The following is a 20,698-nucleotide window of genomic DNA, read 5'->3' on the forward strand; positions in this document are numbered from 1 at the left end:
TCAAAAATACATTCTGAACACACGAAATCACAAATACTCTTGACGCAAAGCTAAATGAATAACATATTAACTGTGACTTGTCGAACGTTATCATAATGTAAATATGTTTTTGTGTTACATTACTATTCTTTTTCAACTTTTAGTAGCAGTTGGTGGTTACATTCGGAAGCAGTGGCTTTACATTAGTTGTAATAACAATAGTACAAGAAAGATGGGGTGTGAGAAAGTGCCATCTTTCTTGCCTTCGTATGCCCCCACTTTTTTCTGAACTGCTGATGTACTTTGACTGAGTGTGCCCTGGGTCCCTGCCAATCAGGTACCCAGGGCCTGTGTTCCTTCCCTACAAAGAAAAGCTATGCTGAAACAAAATACCTAATTGGCATCTCTGGCCACCTGTTAGCCCCTAGTAAATGGTACCCTAGGTACCCAGGGCCTGGTGACCAGAGAAGACCCCTGAGGGCTGCAGCACTTATTGTGCCCCCCTCAGGGGCCCTGTACCCAGGTACCCACACACTGGCTTTGCGGGCTGAGTGCCTAAGTACAGAACTAAAGCAAGAGTCGACATGGCACACATCCCTGTGTGCCATGCCCACAGAACCCACTGCCCTGGCATACTTCAGTCACCCCTCTAGCTGGGTGCCCTATGCCAGAGGTGAGGGCCCAGGCGCATGAGCCCTGTGCCCCTACAGTACCCAGGGCCATTCCTGGGCACTGTAAGTGCAGTGTTGCCTTTTAAGAGTATATGGTGCAGGGAGGTTGTCATTCACGAACTCCACAGCACCACAATGGCTTCACTGAAGACTAACAAGTTTGGTACCAAACTTCTCAGCACATTAAACCCACACTGAGCCCAGTGTGGGATTTAATGTAAAATGCACGAGAGGGCATCTTAGAGATGCCCTCCAAAAACCCGAACCTACAATCCACGTCTGGGCTGAGTGGCTGCAGAGGCTGCCACACAGCAGACATGTTGCTGGACCCCTGGGTGAGGAGCCCCCCGCTCTCCTGGGTCTGCAACAAAGCACATCCTGGGCGAGGTGCTATGTCTCCTCCCCCAGGATGGACCGGGGGAAGCTTCAAAGGCATACCGCCTCTGAGAGCTTCTCCAGACCATTTGCTGTACCCAGCAACCAGCCCCCCACCAGTCCTACCCCCACTCTGGCGGGAAAAACTACGTCAGGAAGGGGGTTGTGCCAACCTGTGCCAACTGCACCCCTCAGGTGGAGGAGGCGAGGTGAAGTACGACCCCGGGCTCTGGCCATCTTGTAGATGGGGAGTCCTGCCCAATCCCAGCTAGGCTCCTGCCCCCCTCCCACAGGAGAGGAGCAGGCTAGGGGGTGTACTCACCCCAGGACAGGGACCCATTGGTCCCTGCCCTTGCCCTACCTGTGACGCTCCTAAATTTAGTATTTAGGTGCTCCCTGAACCTTCCTTCCTTAGATCCCGATACCAAAAGAAGAAAGAAGATCAAGAAGAAGACCCGCCGCGCAGCTGCTAACAGGACAACAACAACTTACTTGGCCCCAGCCCTACTGGCCTGTTGATCTTAGAACCTGCTCCTGCCTAATCCCGGCGACCTCCGCGGACAGCTACCTTGGAACACCCAGAGGACCTGCCTGCCTTGACCCTCTCGAAGATTGGGACTCCCATCAGCAGAGGCTCTGCTGCAACAACCCACCTGGTGCCCACCAGGAAGCTCTGGACCAGCCCACTCTGCACCAGCCGAGCCCGGGCCGGGCCAACCTGAACCAAGACCACGAGGACGTCCCCCCGGCGGCTGGGACCCGAAGTCCAGTGCCCAAAGACCCTCCTCGACGATCCAGACGACGCCTGCAGACACAGACCCAGGGGCCACCCCAACCGCGACCAGCCGAGGGTAAGCTTTTCCGACCCCCAAAGACACCCCTGCACCCGGCGGCCCCCTGTACCTCCCTTTGGGGTACCTACCTGGGCTCCAAGATCCCAACTTACCTCTCGAAGTGCTGGTCGCCCCTGGAGAGTCACCGTCCCCGAGCCTGCAGCCTTTGTTCCTTTTTCAAGATCCTCATTGGATAACATTGAGCGCCCAACGGCTCAAAAGCTCCCTGCACCCAGCCGCCCGAGTGCCGCTGGATGTGACCTCTCTGTCCTATCTTACTTCCCCCCCTTGCCCTGAGCAAGTGACCAGGAGCCCAGCTCCCAGAACCACGCGGCCTGCTAGCCAGCCGCCACCAACCGAGGGGCCCCCTTCCCTCATTGGATAACATTGGGCCTACCTACCTCTGCACCCGGCCGCAGCTGTACCTCTGGGACTGAACTAACTGTACTCACCTGACCCTGGGTGATCCCTGAGTCTACGCCCAGAACCCTAACTTCACCAACTAAGTACCCACCTGGAAACCGGAAATTCACTTACCTGCCATTGACCCATTTTGACTCGAAAATTTTTGAAGTGTGAAGTTTTGAAAACTGAAAATATTCCTATAAAATCAGCCAAAGTTCGAACTCGAAAATACTCACCTGTGATCAGGAGAGAATTCAGTACTGTACCTATCAGCCCAGTACTGAACCGGTTTACTAGTAACCTGTATTTTCTCCATATGGACCCATTGTCTGCTTTTCTATGAAATTTCTTCTGTCTACTTTTGAAAACTGCAAATATTCTTTAAAAATCGTACGAAATACTGAAACGCAATTACCTACCTGTTTTGAGTTAAGCCCCCAGTGCTGGCCCTAGGAGACTAGTGCTGGGTTACAAAAGTAACGCAATCGTACTTTACCTGTAACCTGAATTTCCTCCCATTGGATAACATTGTCAGAATCACCTTGAAAAGTTTCTAAGTGTGAACTTTTAAAACCGCTTTATATTCAGGAAAATTCATCACAGTAACAAAAACGTTTTTGCTAATCTGGTTTCAGCTTAGACCCCAGGACTGAATCTAATATCTCGTCCTGGAACTACCAAAGTAATCCATAAAGTAATCAACTGTACTTTCCTATGAAAAACCCATTGAGCTCAATGCTAGAGTGTGTTTCAAAACTGTGTTGCTTATTATCTATCCTGTAATTATTGTGTACAAACTTATTGCTCCTCTGCAAATTATTTACATGAGAGTACTCGTACCTTGAAAAGTATATTTTTATAACTGTTGGTTCTAAAAATAAAACAACAATATCTGAGGATATAACAACAATTGGCCTGGAGTTCAGTTCTTGAGCGTGTGAAACCTTTTGCTGACTGAGTGTGTACAACAAATGCTTTACACTGTCCTCTGGAACTGCCTTACTGCTCGACCAAGCTACCACTTTGGAGAGTAAGGTCAGTTCTGACTTTAACCTCTGTTATAACTCTGGGGTTGGTTGACTCTATACACACTATACTTCCTTCTAGTCCAGTATATATAGAGCCACTTTCTCACACGGGGTATCAGCTAATCAAACAAACATTTTGAGACCACCCCAAAGGAATTGTGGCCCCCACATACTTTATATTACGTCCGACTCCGAAGGCAAATAATGGAGAGAAAAAAACCCCAATATTTATTTTGGCTTCAGTGGGGACGGATTTTGAGGTATGTTGATATCCCGACAGAAGTTGTCACTTTATAGCTGTGCTTTTCATTTAGCTCATTGTACCAGTGTGGATTGAGAGTGCAGGTAGGCGGTGACGTTTCGGTCTAGCTGCTCTCTTTGAAAACCTTTCTTTGCACATTTTGGAAATCGGATCTTGAGTGGTCTATTTTTCCAAAGAATGGAATCTCACTGAATAGCCAATTAGAGCAGTCCAGAGAATAGAAACATGTTTAGCAGGGTACCCCTGAGGCAGTCGCCCACCCGCATCTTAGTAAAGTAGATCACACTTATTTCTTTGGCTGAGTAAAGCTGACATTTTATTGGCTGCTTTTGCTTACAAGCGGTCCTTTAAGAGTCATTTTGTGCTGCACATGAATTGAAGACCGCTTTGTAATATTTCCGTCCCCTGAATGTTCATTGCCAGGCACTCACTTCTTTTCCAGCTGACCACCGTAACAGTAGCAACAAACGCTTCGTCCAGACAGGATACCAGGGGGCTGTGAAGTTGTGACCATATGGTAGTCGTGCTAAATCATTTATTACAAACCAAGCCCAGACCAACATGTGGCCATTGTTTTCACGTAGACCTGTTTCATACACCTTCAGTTCATCAGGCATGCCAGGTGGCCGTCCACTTCTGGTAACTGTGGCACATTCAGTCAGGCCTCCCTCCCCCGTGACCCTTCACTTCTAATAGCTGTGCTTCAGCTCTCAGACTTGTACACCAGACCTGGTTCATTCTCTTCAGTTCATCATGCTTGCCGGTTGGCCATCCCCTTGTGGGAGGCATCCGTGAGGCACAGTGGGTGAGCTTGCATTTCCAATGGCAGTGCTTCAAGTGTCACCCTCAGTGTACACCCTGCTTTATTACCCTTCGGGCAGTGGGGCGTACATCCTAGCCATGCCTCAGGCTGGCAGGCGCTGGGACTGTGCACCACTCCTCTTCACTTTGAGCAGGGCTACTCTTTGGTCATGCCACTCCCTATACAGTTGAATGTTCATTGCCAACACGATATCCCTTACCCCATCACTTCTGTTATTTCTGAATTAGCTTCACCTTTTTGGAACCCAACAGTGAAGTGCAGAAGGGTGGTGAGGGGTTTACATATGTTGCTCTATTGGCCCCTCCTTCCCCCCCCTCCATGTCCAGACAGAGGTGTAAGTAAAGGGCCCTTGAAGTGATTGGGCCTGTGGGGAGCAGGTGTCCTTCCTTCCGTAGGATTGGTCAACCTGTCCTAATTTCTGGCTTCTAAGTGGTAGGGGGTCTCACCTAGTGGACCCCCTACTAATACCCTGGCCCTTTGATCTCTGCTGCAGGGACGGGCCAGGGGCAGAGCGACCATGCAGTAAAACTTAAAGTAAAGACACACAGTAGTCTGGAAGAACACACAAACAAAAGTAGCAAACATAAATATTAGACAGCAAAGACATAAGAAAGATTTAATGAAAAATCAAATGTTTAACAAAATGGAACTCAAAACTACTATATGTAAATCAATGCATATTGCCATAAAGCCAGCTAAGGTTACACAATGTGTGTATCGGAATTTAAAAGAAAGACTGCATTGTGACAAGGCTTCTCAGGCACATAGTGAACCAATTGTAGATTGTGTGCAGCACACAAAGCATTTGCACTTGCACAGGTAGGGATTTGGCGTATACACAGGGTCATTCAACAACGTTTTCACACCCAGGGAAAGAGAAGAGATTCTGTTGCAGCGCTTGTCCCCTTCATTGAAGCTTTGGCATAGACTGCCATACACTGGCTATGCCAAAATGAACCTATGATGTGGTAACTCATCCACTGTATAATGAACCTCACCTCACCAACCCAGTCCTATCCCCCCAGTCTTAGACACAATCCAACGTCTCAAGCCTTTGCATAGAATCAACCTCTTCAACCTAAAAGTTCACCATCTCTTGATCCTGAAAGCCGTTTAAATATTTTAGCTTCTTTTCGTCGTAACTAATCGCAGCATTCTCCCTACCCACTCCTGTCAATCCACTTCAGATACTAGGTCAGAAGCTGTGTAATCTCATACCCCACCCAGATAGCAGGATCCAACCCCCACTCCTAAAATAGCCATGGAAGGTCAGGTTGGCAAAAGCATGCGGACAAGAAGTCTGAGTCGAATCTCTTAAAATCCCATGGCAGACACTGCTCAGACGCCAACTTTTAAAGGCTTCCATTTCTCTGTGTTTTCACAAAACATTCTTCAAAAGTCCCTTGTTATTGGAGTACTTTTTTAGGTCTCGCCCTGCGATTGCAGGCCAAAGGCCTGCTGTCGCAGAGCGAGACTATTGTTATCATTCCGGCTTTCAAGGACTGAAAGGGAGCCGGAGAGGACAACAGACTGTCACGCGCACGCAGCAGCAGCAGCAGCAGCCTGCCGGGATCAGGTCGCGCGCATCAACAGGCTCTTCACAACACATGCACAACACACATACAGCCCCCCCCCCCGCATACACACACACATACATACATACAGAACCCCCCCATACACACACACACACACGCACGCACACACATACACAGAGAACCCCCGGCGCTTACACGCACATCCCCTACCTCGTCTCGGCGTCTTCGCGCTCCCTTGCCCCCGCTCCTCTGGTGCGCGCGCACCACTAGTTTCGATTCCCGCGTCGGCTCCTCTACAGCCAATCAGGAGGCAGAACTCCTTTTAGAGATGCTCCCTCTCTGGTCCGCTCCCATTTTTTTCTTTTTTTAAACAGAAATCAATTAAAATATTAAGTATACATTTTCCCCAGTGATGCAAGTGAGTGCGGGCACTTAAATAACGCCACTGTGAAGTCACCCGACACAATGCAGTGGCAGTAAGGTGTGCAGAGGTGTGTAGTGCGGTGAAAGGAAGAGGCGTGACGTGAAATCCAGACAAGGCGTCATGACATTCGGCAGCCCCGAAGGCGGACCCCAGGGAAAAACGTTGAACACCTGCACTTATTTATTTGTTTACTTGTTTGTACTCCATAGCAACGATTGGAGCTAGGTTGATGATAGAAAGACACATGATTGGCTGTCACCCAACCGCATGTAAGATTACGGACAAATGTCGTTCATTAAAGAAACCTTCACTGACAGACGGCCGAAAGTGCGGCGTGCTTTAGGACGTTTGCCCTGAGGATGAATAGCACAGAGCTCCCGGATGGGCAGCCGGTGGCGCCCGTGCTGGACAACAGACCTGTCACCCGTATCCAGGCTGCAGGCCCCGGAGGCGGTCATGACGCAGTGTCTTCAGTGGGTCTTTCGGATGTGGATTCTGAGGGTGAACTGTATCCGCACGGATGCCGGGAGGAAGTGAGCAAGGACATGAGGCGCAGAGCCTTCGACTGGTGCCGGGAATACTTGTCTGGAGCCTGGCGACTCCTAGAGCAAGAGGACGACATGTCTGTGAGCATCGTCAGGTAACATGGGCTGGGAAGAGGGCAGGGAGGTTAAGAACGCTATATATATATATATATATATATATATATATATATATATAATCTCCGAATTTCAGTATCCTTGTACTATGCCTATCTGAGTGATGTGGGAATCTCTGTCAGGCTTCACTTTGTACAGTATACTGTTTACTTATTTAAGTTGCACAAGTATCACGCTTCAAAGGTCTGTAGTTAGATGTTGACTTCAGCCTTTGAAAGCTTGCCTTGCCCTCAGTGGTGCTGACGTGGTCTTCAATGGCAAAGTCCAGCAAAGATCATTCTGGTGCCATGAGCTTTATCTTCTTTCCACGAGCAGCGCATTCTACATTTGCAGCTGCTTTTAAAGAGAATACATTTTTTTTTCTTAAGAATGCCTACGTATCTGCAGATTTGTTTTTAAGAAATCCAATTTAGGAAACGGACAACATTATAACTACAGCAATTTTAATTGTTGTGCTTTAAAAACAAAAGTACATTTGAGTTTTAGCTATGCGAAACAGAATTATTAATTTGGAAGCAAGGCTATGCCAGCAATCTAAAGTCTTAAAGTATCTTGTTGGGTCAAATCCCACTTAACTGAGAAAACTCTACTTGTCTCTTTCTAACTATGGCGCAAGAAAAGCTGGATATGTTCAAACAGTATTAAAGTCCAGCAGCAACACAATAAAATTCACAAATCAACCTAGAATTAAAAAAAAAGCGAATAATAAATGGTACACATTAGATTAAAGGAACCAAGGATTATTTTTGAGGCCAAGAAAGCATAAAGCACCGGTTAAAGACCATGTTCGTGGTTGTCTGGGTCCTTTCTACAATATCAGGTCAACTGTGACAGATAAGGATTCGGGCAAGTCTTTTGAGCCACACCAGTCAGAAGTTCCATCAATGTTTTTTTTTGGGGGAGAATTTATTCAAGATACCAGTACAAACAAGAGGAACCAGAGTTCCAGCCAGCACATCATCACATAGGTACAATAAGCATAATAGTACAATATTTCGGAATGTCACATATAGAGGCATGGCATGCACAGTCGAGGCAGCAATATGCCCATATACAGAACCACAATCTGTAGTATAATCCATCACAGGATCAAACAGCATGTACAGTGCTGGTGGTGATCAAACAGCAGGAAACAGCCTAACACGTTACATCAGATATACACATATGTGGGGATTCTACAAGTACAATCCAAATTAACCCAGTAACTAGAGGCTATGTATCCCTATGCAGTCACACTGGGGCTGGGAACAGGGGAGTCAGATCTCTCTTGCGCCCAATTTAAGAATGGTTCCCATATGTCCCGAGGTCAGGGGCATTAGTTCCCAGAATACACCAAGTTGAGTGTGACCATGAGTCACATCCTACAGCCAATCCCTGAAACCAGGTATCTTTTTCCTCCCCCCACCTGATAGCAACCTGCCTTCTTGCATATAGTAAAATAAGTGCATGCAATTTGCGCTGCTTTGCCGGTGTATCCTTCACATAACCTAAAAGACCTAACGCCGGGGAGGGAGCATCTATTCTGCCAACAATCTGATTAATCGCGCTAAAGATTTCTTGCCAGAATTCAAGCAGCCGTGGGCAGTCCCAAGCAATATGTAACAAGCATTTGCAATGTAATAGGTCTTGCATTTGCGAGAGTTTAAACTATTGGCATTGTAAACAACAATGCCTTTTATTTAGGTTTTAAAAACCAACACATAAATAAAAGGCATTGCCAGTTACAATGCCAATAGCTCAAACTCTCCCAACTGCGAGACCTATTGCATTGCAAATGCTTGTTCTATACAGTTCTTGGAGGACCCAGCAGCTCCCAATTTTTGCAGAGCACCCCCACTTGCTGTGATGCACTTTAGCCCTAATTATTTATTTGTTTTTAAAATTACTGTGCGAAGTAGCATCAGTCATTTTCGCACACACCAGCCTACTGAATAATGATGCTATTAATGTCATGAAATGTACGCACAACAATAGTGTTGCATGATAATGTATTTTTTGTCTTTGCAGCACAGCATTGGCAAAATACATTTTGCTTTTTACTGATACTGTACCGCAGCGCCAAATAGCAAAGACAACATCAATATGTCTCACAGGCAAGACCTATTGCCTTTGCCAATGCTGGTTTGATCGTGACACCATGTTAAGCTGTCTGCCTAACGTGATGATCCAGGTATTGGTTGGTAATTTAAAAATCATCTAACTTTTATACACAATTTTTTATCAAACACTGGTTTATGAAAACTCTCTCTACCTTTCCCTTCTCACGGCTGACAGCTAAACCTTAATGTTATCTTCTTCACTTTAACTCACTTCGGGATTTCAACCCTCTTATTAGATCACAATCACTAATCTCACCCCTGTCCTAAATACCTCCACACCTCACCGCATTATTGAAATGTAATACCCTTGCAGAGCCCTACCCTCGTGTCTTGACACCTCAAACCTCTGTTTCAGCCACTTCACTCAAAAAGATTAATGACACATTTAGGAGAGTCTTTCACTCCCTCCACCCCATCTGCTCTCCTGTGTACAAAAGTGAAAGCCTTCCTTCATCACAATGGCGTCAATCAAACTACAAAGATCACTTGTAAGGGGATAGAACTATTTTAGGGAAGCTTATATCCCAACAAAACATTCCTATATGTACATGCTTCCAAGAGCTAATATTTTCCCAAACGTCCCACCCATAGTCTTAAACAATCCAGAGCCTTCACTCCCTACCTTGCCTCTCACTCATTCAGTCTAGGAGTGGGCAGAATTTGCTTGTTCGCGCTACGCAAAGCTCTGCAAAATAGTAACAAATTTCTGCGAACACGCAAAAATTCCACGAACACGCAGAATTGCTTGTTCCGCAAGTTCGCGATGCTTTTTTCCTATTCGCAAATGCTGTTTGCGTGCTCGGGGGGGGGGGGGGAGAAATATCTTGCGAACAAGCATTTTGAAAGCGCGAACAAGCAACAATTTCCGATCAACGCAGAAATTTTGGCAATTCTGCGTTCTCCGCGTAATGCAAAATTACCCAAATTCCACGAGCAGAACGGGATTTACCGCCCAGGCCTAATTCAGTCCCCATTCAGACTTTGCAGCTCCGTTCTCTTCTCCAGTCACAAACATCAAACCACTGTAGACTCACTCTTATCACCCTCTCTCCCAGTTATAGTTCCCATTTCCCACTACCTGTTCTGTCCCCGACATGACCCGCTGAACTAATGTCAGTATTTAAATATGTCAACCCCTCATGCGCACCTTCTGACCCTTTAGGCCTCCCATCATTTTCATTACATGCACTATCTTGTCTGACTTTCTATCTTCCACTATTTGCTCATTTCTGGTACCTTTCCTGAGTGCTTCAAATTAGCTATCGTTCTACCACTGCACAATAAACCTACTACTGGGACAACTGACCCTGAAAACTGTTGCTATGTGTCACAATCCCCCTTCTTCTTGAAAATGTTTGAACGTTTCGCTGCTTTCTTCGCTGTTCAAAATATATTTAAACCCCACTCTGGGTTCTCTCTCAAGATCTACTCTTTTGCAATTGGTATTCCAAAAGATTATTGAGATTCTAATTTAGATGCTCTACTTCTTTTTTTCTCTGTGCGTATAATATATTATTCAGATTCTCTTACCTGTTGTCCCAAAACCCCCAGATTATCTTCCCCTTCCCAACATCCACTGCTGGACTCCATTTTAAAGTATTTGACTGCATCACAACTATTAGTTACTTGATGACAATTTTTTCCCTTATTTGATAATCTTCCAAGGCAGAAATAATCTACGTGCATGTGAATCGGAACCCACAAATGTGCCATTTCCTTTTCTATTCCCTCCAGGGCACCCTCGCCTTCAAACATTAGTGTGTTTATCTCAACCTAAACATGGCCTTGTAATCCTTCATCACGATCACGGCCAGCACTATGGGATAACAAGTACCCCTTGGTATGACCAAAACACCACAATGTGCACTTGTACTTGCCAGCTCTGCAATGCCCCCTGGTGTAAAATACAAAGGATATCATATCCCCATTCTCTTCAATTACCTCTAAAATTCTGGATATTGGTGCAGTTGGTCGCTTGTGATTTCATGGTAGAACATATAATTTGGGTGGAATGCCACAGGCTAAAGTCAAAGTTGTACAATGGCATTGAATACGTTCTGGTAAGTTTTCTATACTGCACTCGAGTAATTGCCAGCGATTAGGAAAGTTTTTTCCTCTGCCCTAAGCAGCCTTTCTTTATTTAGCAGTGGGGCATTTTGCCCACCCTCACCCCATTGAAGGTGTCATATGGGGACATCTAGTTTTAACTTGCATTATATTGTGCAGTGAGTGCCCAGTAGAATGTTTCTCTTGCCCTGCAATGCCCCTTGCACCAGGCATTGCATTGCTTCCTCCTACCATGCAATCTGGTGAAGTTTAGCAGTGCGAGATCAGTGATGTAGTATTTCATTCTTTATCTCTATCAAGAGAAGGGGCTCTGCAGCTTGAGGACATATCCATCAACTGTCTCTTGCAAGCACATGTTCGGAAGGTAGGGCTGCAGTTTCTAACCATTTTCTTGTTTTTACTTGCTGGGATGGCACAGATCTTCGAAGGCATGAAGGCATTCCGGGGTGTGGATAAGAAAGTACGGCTCTTCCGGCCAATGCTCAACATGGAGCGGATGCACAATTCAGCTATGCGGATCTGTCTGCCTGTAAGTATTACTGTCTTACTAACTTCTTTCCTCCTGTAGGTAGTCTGCCTTCAATGGCATCTTGAGAACGTGAAGCCGTCTGACAACAAATTTCAAGCGAGGCATCAATCCTCTCTGATTTGTAGCAACATGGGATTTAAGGGGGATTGTTAGATTTTTGGCAAGTGGAGTGACTGCCCTATCCAACTCTGCTTCTTTTCAACCCCACACCCAGGGTTCTCGACAATTCGCTTGATGCTAGGGTTGACACTTGTTTGATGCTAGTGCATAATATTGCCTCAAGCCAGAATCATTTCAATGAAATATTAAGTGGTACAATCAAAGCAGGTGCTTGTATTAAGACGAATAAAACATATCCTTTCATAATTCGTTTTTTCATTGGAGAGGGTTCTATTCCAGTTTTTGTAAATGCTAAAAACATGGCTAAATCTGTTGGATCTGTGCTACATACATGCTGTGAAAATAACTACTCCTAATGATACAGCTGTAATGCTTCTGAAACATAAATCCCCTCCACTACCCTTCGTATTTATGTTAAGATTTTCTTTACCTCAGACCTGGCCCATGAGAGCATTGGAATACTTAACTTTTCCTCACAGCAAACATTACGTTTTGTACCATGAATCCTATTCTGGATTCATATGTTGTGCATCTATTCCGCCATCGAGTGGGTGGGTCCGGAATAGTGTCCTGTCTTTCTTTCTTCTTTTTATTAATGTGTTTATGGGCAACGTCGACCACCATTTGGTGGTAAGTCAATCCCCTGTGTGACATAAGACGGTACCCTGGAAGTTCCTGTCCATGGTCGCCATCTTCAGATTCTCTTTTCCGACGTTGAATCAGGAAGCACACCTGAGGAGCTGGGAAGAATTGAAGAAAATAGAGAGAAAGTTGAACTGTAAACACAGATCATCACCGGAAGAAATGAAATGAATGAAATAAAAAGAACATTTGTATAGCGTGATAGCTACCCTGAGGCTTGCTAGCGCTGCGGACAAACGCGTGTGGAAGAGCAGTAGAGACCTAGTCTGATTTGTTGAACAGCAGGTTTTCAAACTTTTTTCGGAAGGGCAGAAGATTGGCCTCTGAACGCAGGTGAAGGGGAAGAGAGTTCCAGAATTTGGCCGAGTTGTGGGAGAACGAACGGCCCCCACATCTGGCTCTCTTGATCCTGGGTACTGTGACACAGAAGGAGGAAGCTAATCTAAGCCGTCTGTTGGGGTGGTAGGGAAGCCAAGAGAACCAACAAAGACTAAGAAAGGGAGCCTTCTCGACCTTAATGGGAGACCTTGTCAGTGAGGATAATGTGACCAGAGAATGCAGAGGGGCAACTAAGTGACTTGGAGATCACCCCCTTAAAATTCTGCCCCAACTGCTCCAAGTTTGCGCAAAGGGATTTACATGAGGTTTGCAATCAGTGCCTCCCCAAGGATCACTACGCCGAGAACTACAAATTCTGCACCAAATCCTCTCACGGCAAAACTGAAACAGTGTATGGCACATCACACCATGGCTGGTACCTACAGGTTACAAGAATTCCTGAAGGACCTATGCCTCTCCAGTGAGGATGAGGAGAACGTTGAGGAAGCAGAACCTGTGCAAGGAGGGGAAACTGACACCGAAAACATTATCGTCTTCATGGAGAAAAAAGAAGCTGTAGAAGGTGGGGAGAGATGTGGAAAAGGCCAAGCATTACAAGGTAACTAAAGACCCTAAACCCCTGAAAGCCACCTCGGTTTCAATACCCTCAATGACTGAATCCTGGAACAAACACAAAGCGCCACATGGGTCCCACCAAAGGACACCAATAGGTGCAAACCTTAGAGCTAACCATCGATGCAAGCGGGCGCAAAGGAGGGGACGAAGGAGAGAGACAGATAGCTGAAAAGCAAAATTAGCAGGCGGGTTTTTTTTGGGTTTCAGATAAGAGCAGGCGCACTGCCTAGTGTTGACGTCTAGTGTGTCTAAATGGCTATGCATGTACCGTGGTGCAGAAGGGCGAGCGGACAAGACCCCTTAACCGTTCACAAGTGGGTCTGAAACAAACCCACGAAACAAATTAATACAGCAATGCCCTCGCACACAACAAACAAGGTATATCAATGGTAGTTATACCATAAACAAAATTCAGTGTATCAAGATAATTTTCAAGACAGTTGCAGTTTCATCTTTGAAGATGGATATAGGTTTATTAGTTCCACAACCAGCCGACAGGTGTTTCGTCGTGTGAGAACAACTCACTCCGACTCATCAGGGCTTTCAACAACACCTACAGTCGTGTAGGTCTGGAGTGCTAATAGTGCTGAGAAATAATCACTTAAGTGTGCGGATTAAGCCCAAACCGGGAGGGGATCCAAAAACAGATTCAGACTCGCGTGGATGCACCTCGAGTCTGTATAGTATCAAAATCGTGGCATCCCTCCTCCTGTAGATTCCCGGTCGCCGTTTTCCAAGATACGGAGTTGTTCTCACACGACGAAACACGTGTCGGCTGGTTGTGGAACTAATAAACCTATATCCATCTTCAAAGATAGCTGAAAAGCAACCGGCTGCTGCGAAGAGGAATCCCTCCTCGATGACCAGTGCAGAGCAGTCGATCAAAGTTGAAAGAAAGATGCTGGCTCAATGCCAAGATGACAGTGCTCTTGCAGTGGAGGAAGAAGTTCAGCGACTCTTCAAAAGGCATTCCACATTCTTTCTAAACCCTCAGAGTCCAGCTAGTTGGGTGACTATCTCGACTATCTCGACGCCAGAGCAGCAGAAGAGGAGCACAAAGACCTTTTCAATTATGAAGAGAACCTTTGCTGGAGAGGTAGTGAGTTTGACGATTGGCAGGATCCAGATGCCAAATCTCCAGAGAAGGGTGTCGACTGCTCAAGGCCCTCCCCTTCGGACGACCTGTACATGCCCTCATCAATAGCTCGGCATACACAATTGGGGTCTAGCTCGAGGAAGATAGAGAGCAATCAAGCTACCTCCTCGAAACTGTGATGCTATCACAAAAGGCAAACTTGTACCTACCCGTGCTACCCAACATACTGGTCAAGGTAAGGAAGCAGTCAGAGAGCCAGTCACAGTGGTTACTCCTCGAGTATGGAAGAAATACAAACATTCCACTCAAGATCCCCAGCACATTAAGGAGAACCTGCTGCCAAACTCATCATATTCAGCAGACACGCTTCTGGATCTCAGACCTACAAAAATCCATGGTTGTCGCTACATTCTTGATACAGGTAAACCCTTCACAAGCTGCCCGCGTTGCTATCCAACCACTCAGACCATAGCCAACCCCAGTCTTCAACTCGGCCTTCTCAACTGTCGTTCTCTCCCCAAACACGCACTAGAAATTAATGCATTGATTGAAGATCAAGGCTTAGATGCATTATTTCTCACAGAAACCTGGCTTTCCGACAACACCGACGCAGACGCGGTATCCGCCCTTCCCCTAGGTTACCTCATCCAAACCCTCCACAGACCAAAAGGAAGAGGAGGTGGGCTGGCCATAATCTACCGGGAACAGCTTACCTGCAGAACCAGTGACGCCCAAATTGACAACTGCGAAAGCTGTCACTTCTCCCTTCAATCTTCCCCGATGCATTCCCTCTCGGGGCTTCTAATCTATCGACCCCCAGGTACCCTTGGGAAATTTCTCAATGCAGTTACCGAAACTACCTCCCAACTAGCCGCCTCTGTTTCCAACTTCCTCATCGTGGGCGACTTAAACCTTCACTTCACAGATCCCACTGACCGTTCTGCTTCGGACCTATTAGTAGACCTACTGTCACTCAATATCAGGTTGGTCAATAACGAACCCACCCATGATAAAGGACACCTACTAGATCCCGTCATTACTAATGCCAATATCACCACCTGTTCACCTCTGTCACTACCTTGGTCTGATCATCTTCTAGTCCCCTTCTCATGGGAGGCCCCTATCGTGTCAACCCAGCCCGTGAAAGTCCAAGTCAACGACAGACGATGGCATAAACTCATACCATCAGAATGGTCGGACATCCTTTCTAAGACTACCCCCGTATTATCCTCCGACGCCATAACGGCCGATGAACAGTTCTGCTCCTGGATTACATCCTCCCTAGACATCCTTATCCCCAAAACCTCCTCCCTCAGATACAATAAACGTTTACCATCAGCCCCATGGTATACTCCAGAGCTCAAGTCACTACGACAGGACTGCAAAAGAGCGGAGCGGTCATGGAGGAAGGAGAAATCCATCGCCAACAAGGACGCCTACTCCACCTCCCTTTCAGCTTATAAATCCGCAATTGACAAGACAAAAAGTCGATTCTTTCAGGAACGAATTGAAAAAGCTGCATGTTCAAGCAAAGAAACCTATACCATCCTGAAAGAACTGCTTAAGGTCCCTGACCCCATCCCTAGAAACCCCCCAGACCCAAGGGCAGACCAGGAGAAATGTAGTCAGCTAGCCAATTTTTTCCAAGAAAAAATCCCAAAAATCCTTGACTCCATCCCCCCGGAGCTCCCTTCCTATGTGAGCGAGACCGAAGAACCCCCTGACACGTCAATCACCCCCCGCCTAACCTCGTGGGGACAAATTACCCACGAAGAAGTAGAGATCACGCTCACATCCATCAAAAGCGGATCCCCCAGGGACCCCGCACTGCTCCGGACCCTTAAAGTCGCTCCCACCATCATCCCTCCCCTCACCAAGCTGATTAACGCCTCTTTCCAACAGGGAGTCGTCCCCCCCAGTTGGAAAGCGGCAGTCGTTAAGGCGCTGCTAAAAAAACCCTCCTTGGACCCAGCCGAACTAGCCAACTACCGTCCAATATCCCTCCTCCCCGGGACCAGCAAGGTTGCCGAGAAACTGGTGAATAAAAAACTCTCCCAGTATCTTGAATCCAATAATCTGCTAAAAAACTCGCAGACAGGATTCCGCCCAGGACAGGGCACCGACATCGCCCTCCTGGCTGCAGTGGAGGAGGCCAGAGCGCTCTTAGACGAGGGAGGATCAGTGGCAGGGATCCTCCTCGACCTGAGCGCGGCCTTCGACACCGTCAACCACCAACTCCTGGTCAAGCGGCTTAAGAAGGTAGGAGTAGAAGGCGCCGCTCTATCCTGGCTTTCCTCCTTTCTGGCCCAACGTTCCTTCCAGATCTGGGAAAATGACACTCGCTCCTCCGACACACCCCTCCAATGTGGTGTGCCTCAGGGCTCCTCCCGGAGCCCCACACTGTTTAACATCTATATGTCCCCATTGGAGGAGGTCGTCATCCCGTTCGGAGTGAGCATTGTCAGCTATGCGGATGACACACAACTAGTTGTCTCCCTCTCCCACCCTAGCCAGCAGCCAGCGGACCTATTCAATTGCTTGACGCAGATCCAAGGGTGGATGAACAACTCAACCCTAAAGCTGAATGGTTCTACAACTGACATTCTCCTTCTGGGTCAAAAGGGACCCACCTTCCCTGTGAACATCTGGCCACCCTGCCTAGGACCCCCCCCCTGTCCCTAAACAGGAAGTAAAGAGCCTGGGAGTATGGATCGAAACGGACCTTTCATTCACCACGCAGGCCAAAAAAGTAGCAGGTACCTGCTTCGGGCTACTCAAATCGATGAGAAAGATCCTGCCCCTCCTTCCACCCACATCGCAAAGACTTCTCATCCAAGGCCTCATATTGTCCAGGCTCGACTATAGCAATGCCATATACCTGGGCGCTCCCGAAGCAACCCTAAACAAACTACAGAAAATCCAAAATGCGGCCGCTCGGATACTCACGCATACTCCTGCCAGAACCTCAGCCAAACCTGCCCTGAAACTCCTCCACTGGCTCCCAGTGAGGGAACGAGTAACATTCAAAGCCCTAAGCCTTGCCCATAGGCTACTGCAGAATCAGGGCCCGCCGATTCTGAGGAAATTCATACAACCCTATAAAGCCCCTAGATCTCTTCGATCGGACAGCGAGTCCCTTATCGCCGTCCCCAGATTCAAGAAAGCCCGCACGGGTGGTAGACGTTTCTCGATCCATACAGCGCGTCTATGGAATGCCCTTCCCCGAGACCTGCGAAAAGAATCGAATTACTTAAGATTCAGAAAACGACTCAAAACCCACCTGTTCCCTTATTCTCTAACCACCCCGACTTAATTATTTGGTTCACCTAAAAACTGTCTCGGCTAATCTACTGTCCCCCCCCTTTTCCACCCTCAGCCCCCACTGGTGTAGGGTTCTTCAGCGCTGGGATACCTCAGGGTGACTACGCGCTCTATACATTTTAATAATAATAATAATAACGGTGTCAGCCATGAAGAGAAATAATGCACCCACATCAACGGTGCAGGCATCCATCATCAACATGCCTCTCACAGGGAAGCTCTTTTTGGGACTGCCGTAGATGAGGCACCCCAACAAATAAGGAAAGGCAATGAGACAAGCAAAGCCATGGGTGCCTTGCAGTTCAGATGGTCCTTAATGAGAGGAGGAATATAATACAATACGCTGGACTGGGTTTTCACCAGCCCTATGGCAACTACATCATCAAGGCTTATGCCAACAAACCACACACTAGCCTTCCCAAGGACAGTGGCAACATCCGGCAAGGCAGCTCTTTGTGGGGGAGAAAATCCTGCAAAGGGGGGGGGGGGGTACCACCAAGCAAGTAACTATTTGGCCACAGGCCCCACCATAAAACACCAGTTGGGAGGGGGTAGGAGGATTCCTCCAGGAGTGGAGGTCAATCTCCTCAGACAATTGGTTCTTAAATATAATAAGACACGGTTGCTGCATAGAACTCACCAAACTACTGCCACATGTACCTCCGAAGGCAATACCCTTAAAGGAAAAAGAACTCCTACAGTTGTGAAAAGAAGTCAAAAGACTTGTCAGTCAGTCAATATTCTTTATTCTTGCCAATAGCCATAAAAGAGACCAGCATAAAAACATATTTAAAAAAGAAATACCAAATCATGTAGCTATGTACATAATTCAACTACTGCCTGAAGGCATTCCACATTCCATCAAAACCCTCAGTCCATCTAGTCTGATGATGACCTACTGTACATGGCGGCACCCTTGATGCCAGAGCAGCTTGAAAAGGAGCAAGAAGACCATTTCAATAACAAAGAGAACCCACTATCCTGGAGTGGGTCAGAGCCAGTTTGAGGCGTGGCAGGATCCCAATGCCAAATCCCCCCCAGAAGAGTGTCGACCGCTACTCCCTCAAGGCCCTTGCCTTTAATGCTGTATGTCCTTGAACTAAGCCTTACTCCATGCTGTTTCACATTGAAGTAGGGTACTCTAACGAATGTGTTACTGCACTCAACCTAGTGTTTTTTTATTGTTTAGCTTCTGCAGGTCACCTGTGGGGGTGCACATACCACAGCTTGCTAGCGGCATGCTATGGGTTAGTTCAGGGCTGGGCATGCAACAAGAGTGGCAGGATCCAGGAGTGATCCAGGAGACCAGTGCTGTGGGTTGTATAGCGGCTGCATCCACTTTAAAGTCAGGGAGACCGTGCATGTTTTTACTGGCATTCTCAGTATCTGAGTAACCAGGTTGTCTCGGGAGACTGTCCTGAGATCCTGTCCTGAGATCCACAAGAGCTGCACTATGCTACAGGTTGTGTAAAGGCTGCAACCACCAGGCTTCTTCAGAATTAGGGACTAGCTAGGCAGATTGCCTGACTTGAGAGACGAGAACAGGGCGACTGATCTCTGTTATTGGGTGTGTATCTGTCGCATTCAACAGTGAATGGTCTGTCTGTGTGAGCGCAGAGTGAGTTGTCTGACTGTATGAGCCCACTGGATGAGCAGTATGCCTTCATGAGCGAGGGTTGATTGGTTTGAATGGACCGGATGAGTGGTGTGCCCTTGAGAGTTTAGCGTTAGCAGTATATGCTTGTGAGAGTAGGGAGAGTGAAACCGTGTGCATCTGTAAGTGCAGGGTGAGTAGAGCGAAGGGTGAGTGATGTGTCTGTGTGAGTGCTGGATGAGTGATGTCTGTGAGTGCAGGGTGAGTGGTGCCTGTGTGAGTGATGTGCTTCAGAGTACATGGTGAGGCATATGTCTGTGTGAGTGCAGGGTGAGTAGTGTGCCTGTGTCAGTGCAGGGTGAGTAGTGCATCTGTGCGAGTGCAGGGTGAGTGCGTCTGTGTGAGTGCAGGGTGAGTGGTGCGTCTGTGTGAGTGCAGCCAGGGTGACATGTCTGTGGGAGTGCAGCCAGGGTGACGTGTCTGTGGGAGTGCAGCCAGAGTGACGTGTCTGTGGGAGTGCAGCCAGAGTGACGTGTCTGTGGGAGTGCAGCCAGAGTGACGTGTCTGTGGGAGTGCAGCCAGAGTGACGTGTCTGTGGGAGTGCAGCCAGAGTGACGTGTCTGTGGGAGTGCAGCCAGAGTGACGTGTCTGTGGGAGTGCAGCCAGAGTGACGTGTCTGTGGGAGTGCAGCCAGAGTGACGTGTCTGTGGGAGTGCAGGGTGAGTGGTGCGTCTGGTTTGAGTGCAGGGTGAGTGGTGCATCTGTGGGAGTGCAGCCAGAGTGACGTGTCTGGGAGTGCAGCCTGAGTGATGTGTTTGAGCGCAGGTTGAGTAGTGTGCCTGTGTGAGTGCTGTGAAAGATGTCTCTGTGTGAAAGCAGAGAGAGTGGTGATTTGAGTCAAGCTCGCTCGCACTTTATATTCAATTCTAAGATTTTTGCTTCACCACTTTTAAGATGTACCAGCTGCCACTGGCGAAGGGCACTCCTACTACTTACAAGAGACAACAATTATTTGAAAAGGGAACCAACTCTTTGTCTTATTCGCCAGGGCAATGGTACTCCGGCGAGGGGACAATTGCACAATGGTTAGTGGAGACTACTCATACCTGCTATACAAAAGCAGGGAAAACTTTGCCCACACCTCCCAGGGCACACTTAATGAGACAGAGGAAGGGCAACCCTACTGTTCCCAGGAAACATACCCATTAGTGACATCTGCAGTGCTGCAACATGGTCTTCCACACACACCTTCACAAAACACTACTGTGTAAACATCCAGATA

At 47.4% G+C, this 20,698-nt stretch overlaps 1 protein-coding gene across 1 annotated transcript in view; it reads left to right on the forward strand.

Moving 5' to 3' along the window:
• LOC144770466 (branched-chain-amino-acid aminotransferase, cytosolic-like) overlaps window positions 1–20,698 on the forward strand; it is a 167,354-nt gene that overhangs the window by 69,419 nt on the left and 77,237 nt on the right. Inside the window, exon 4 of the mRNA XM_078654990.1 lies at window positions 11,579–11,689. Within this exon, the coding sequence (XP_078511116.1) occupies window positions 11,579–11,689 (111 nt within the window). The remainder of the gene's footprint in view (window positions 1–11,578; window positions 11,690–20,698) is intronic.

Source organism: Lissotriton helveticus, chromosome 7 (assembly GCF_964261635.1).
Source record: "Lissotriton helveticus chromosome 7, aLisHel1.1, whole genome shotgun sequence".
NCBI classification, from domain to species: domain Eukaryota; kingdom Metazoa; phylum Chordata; class Amphibia; order Caudata; family Salamandridae; genus Lissotriton; species Lissotriton helveticus.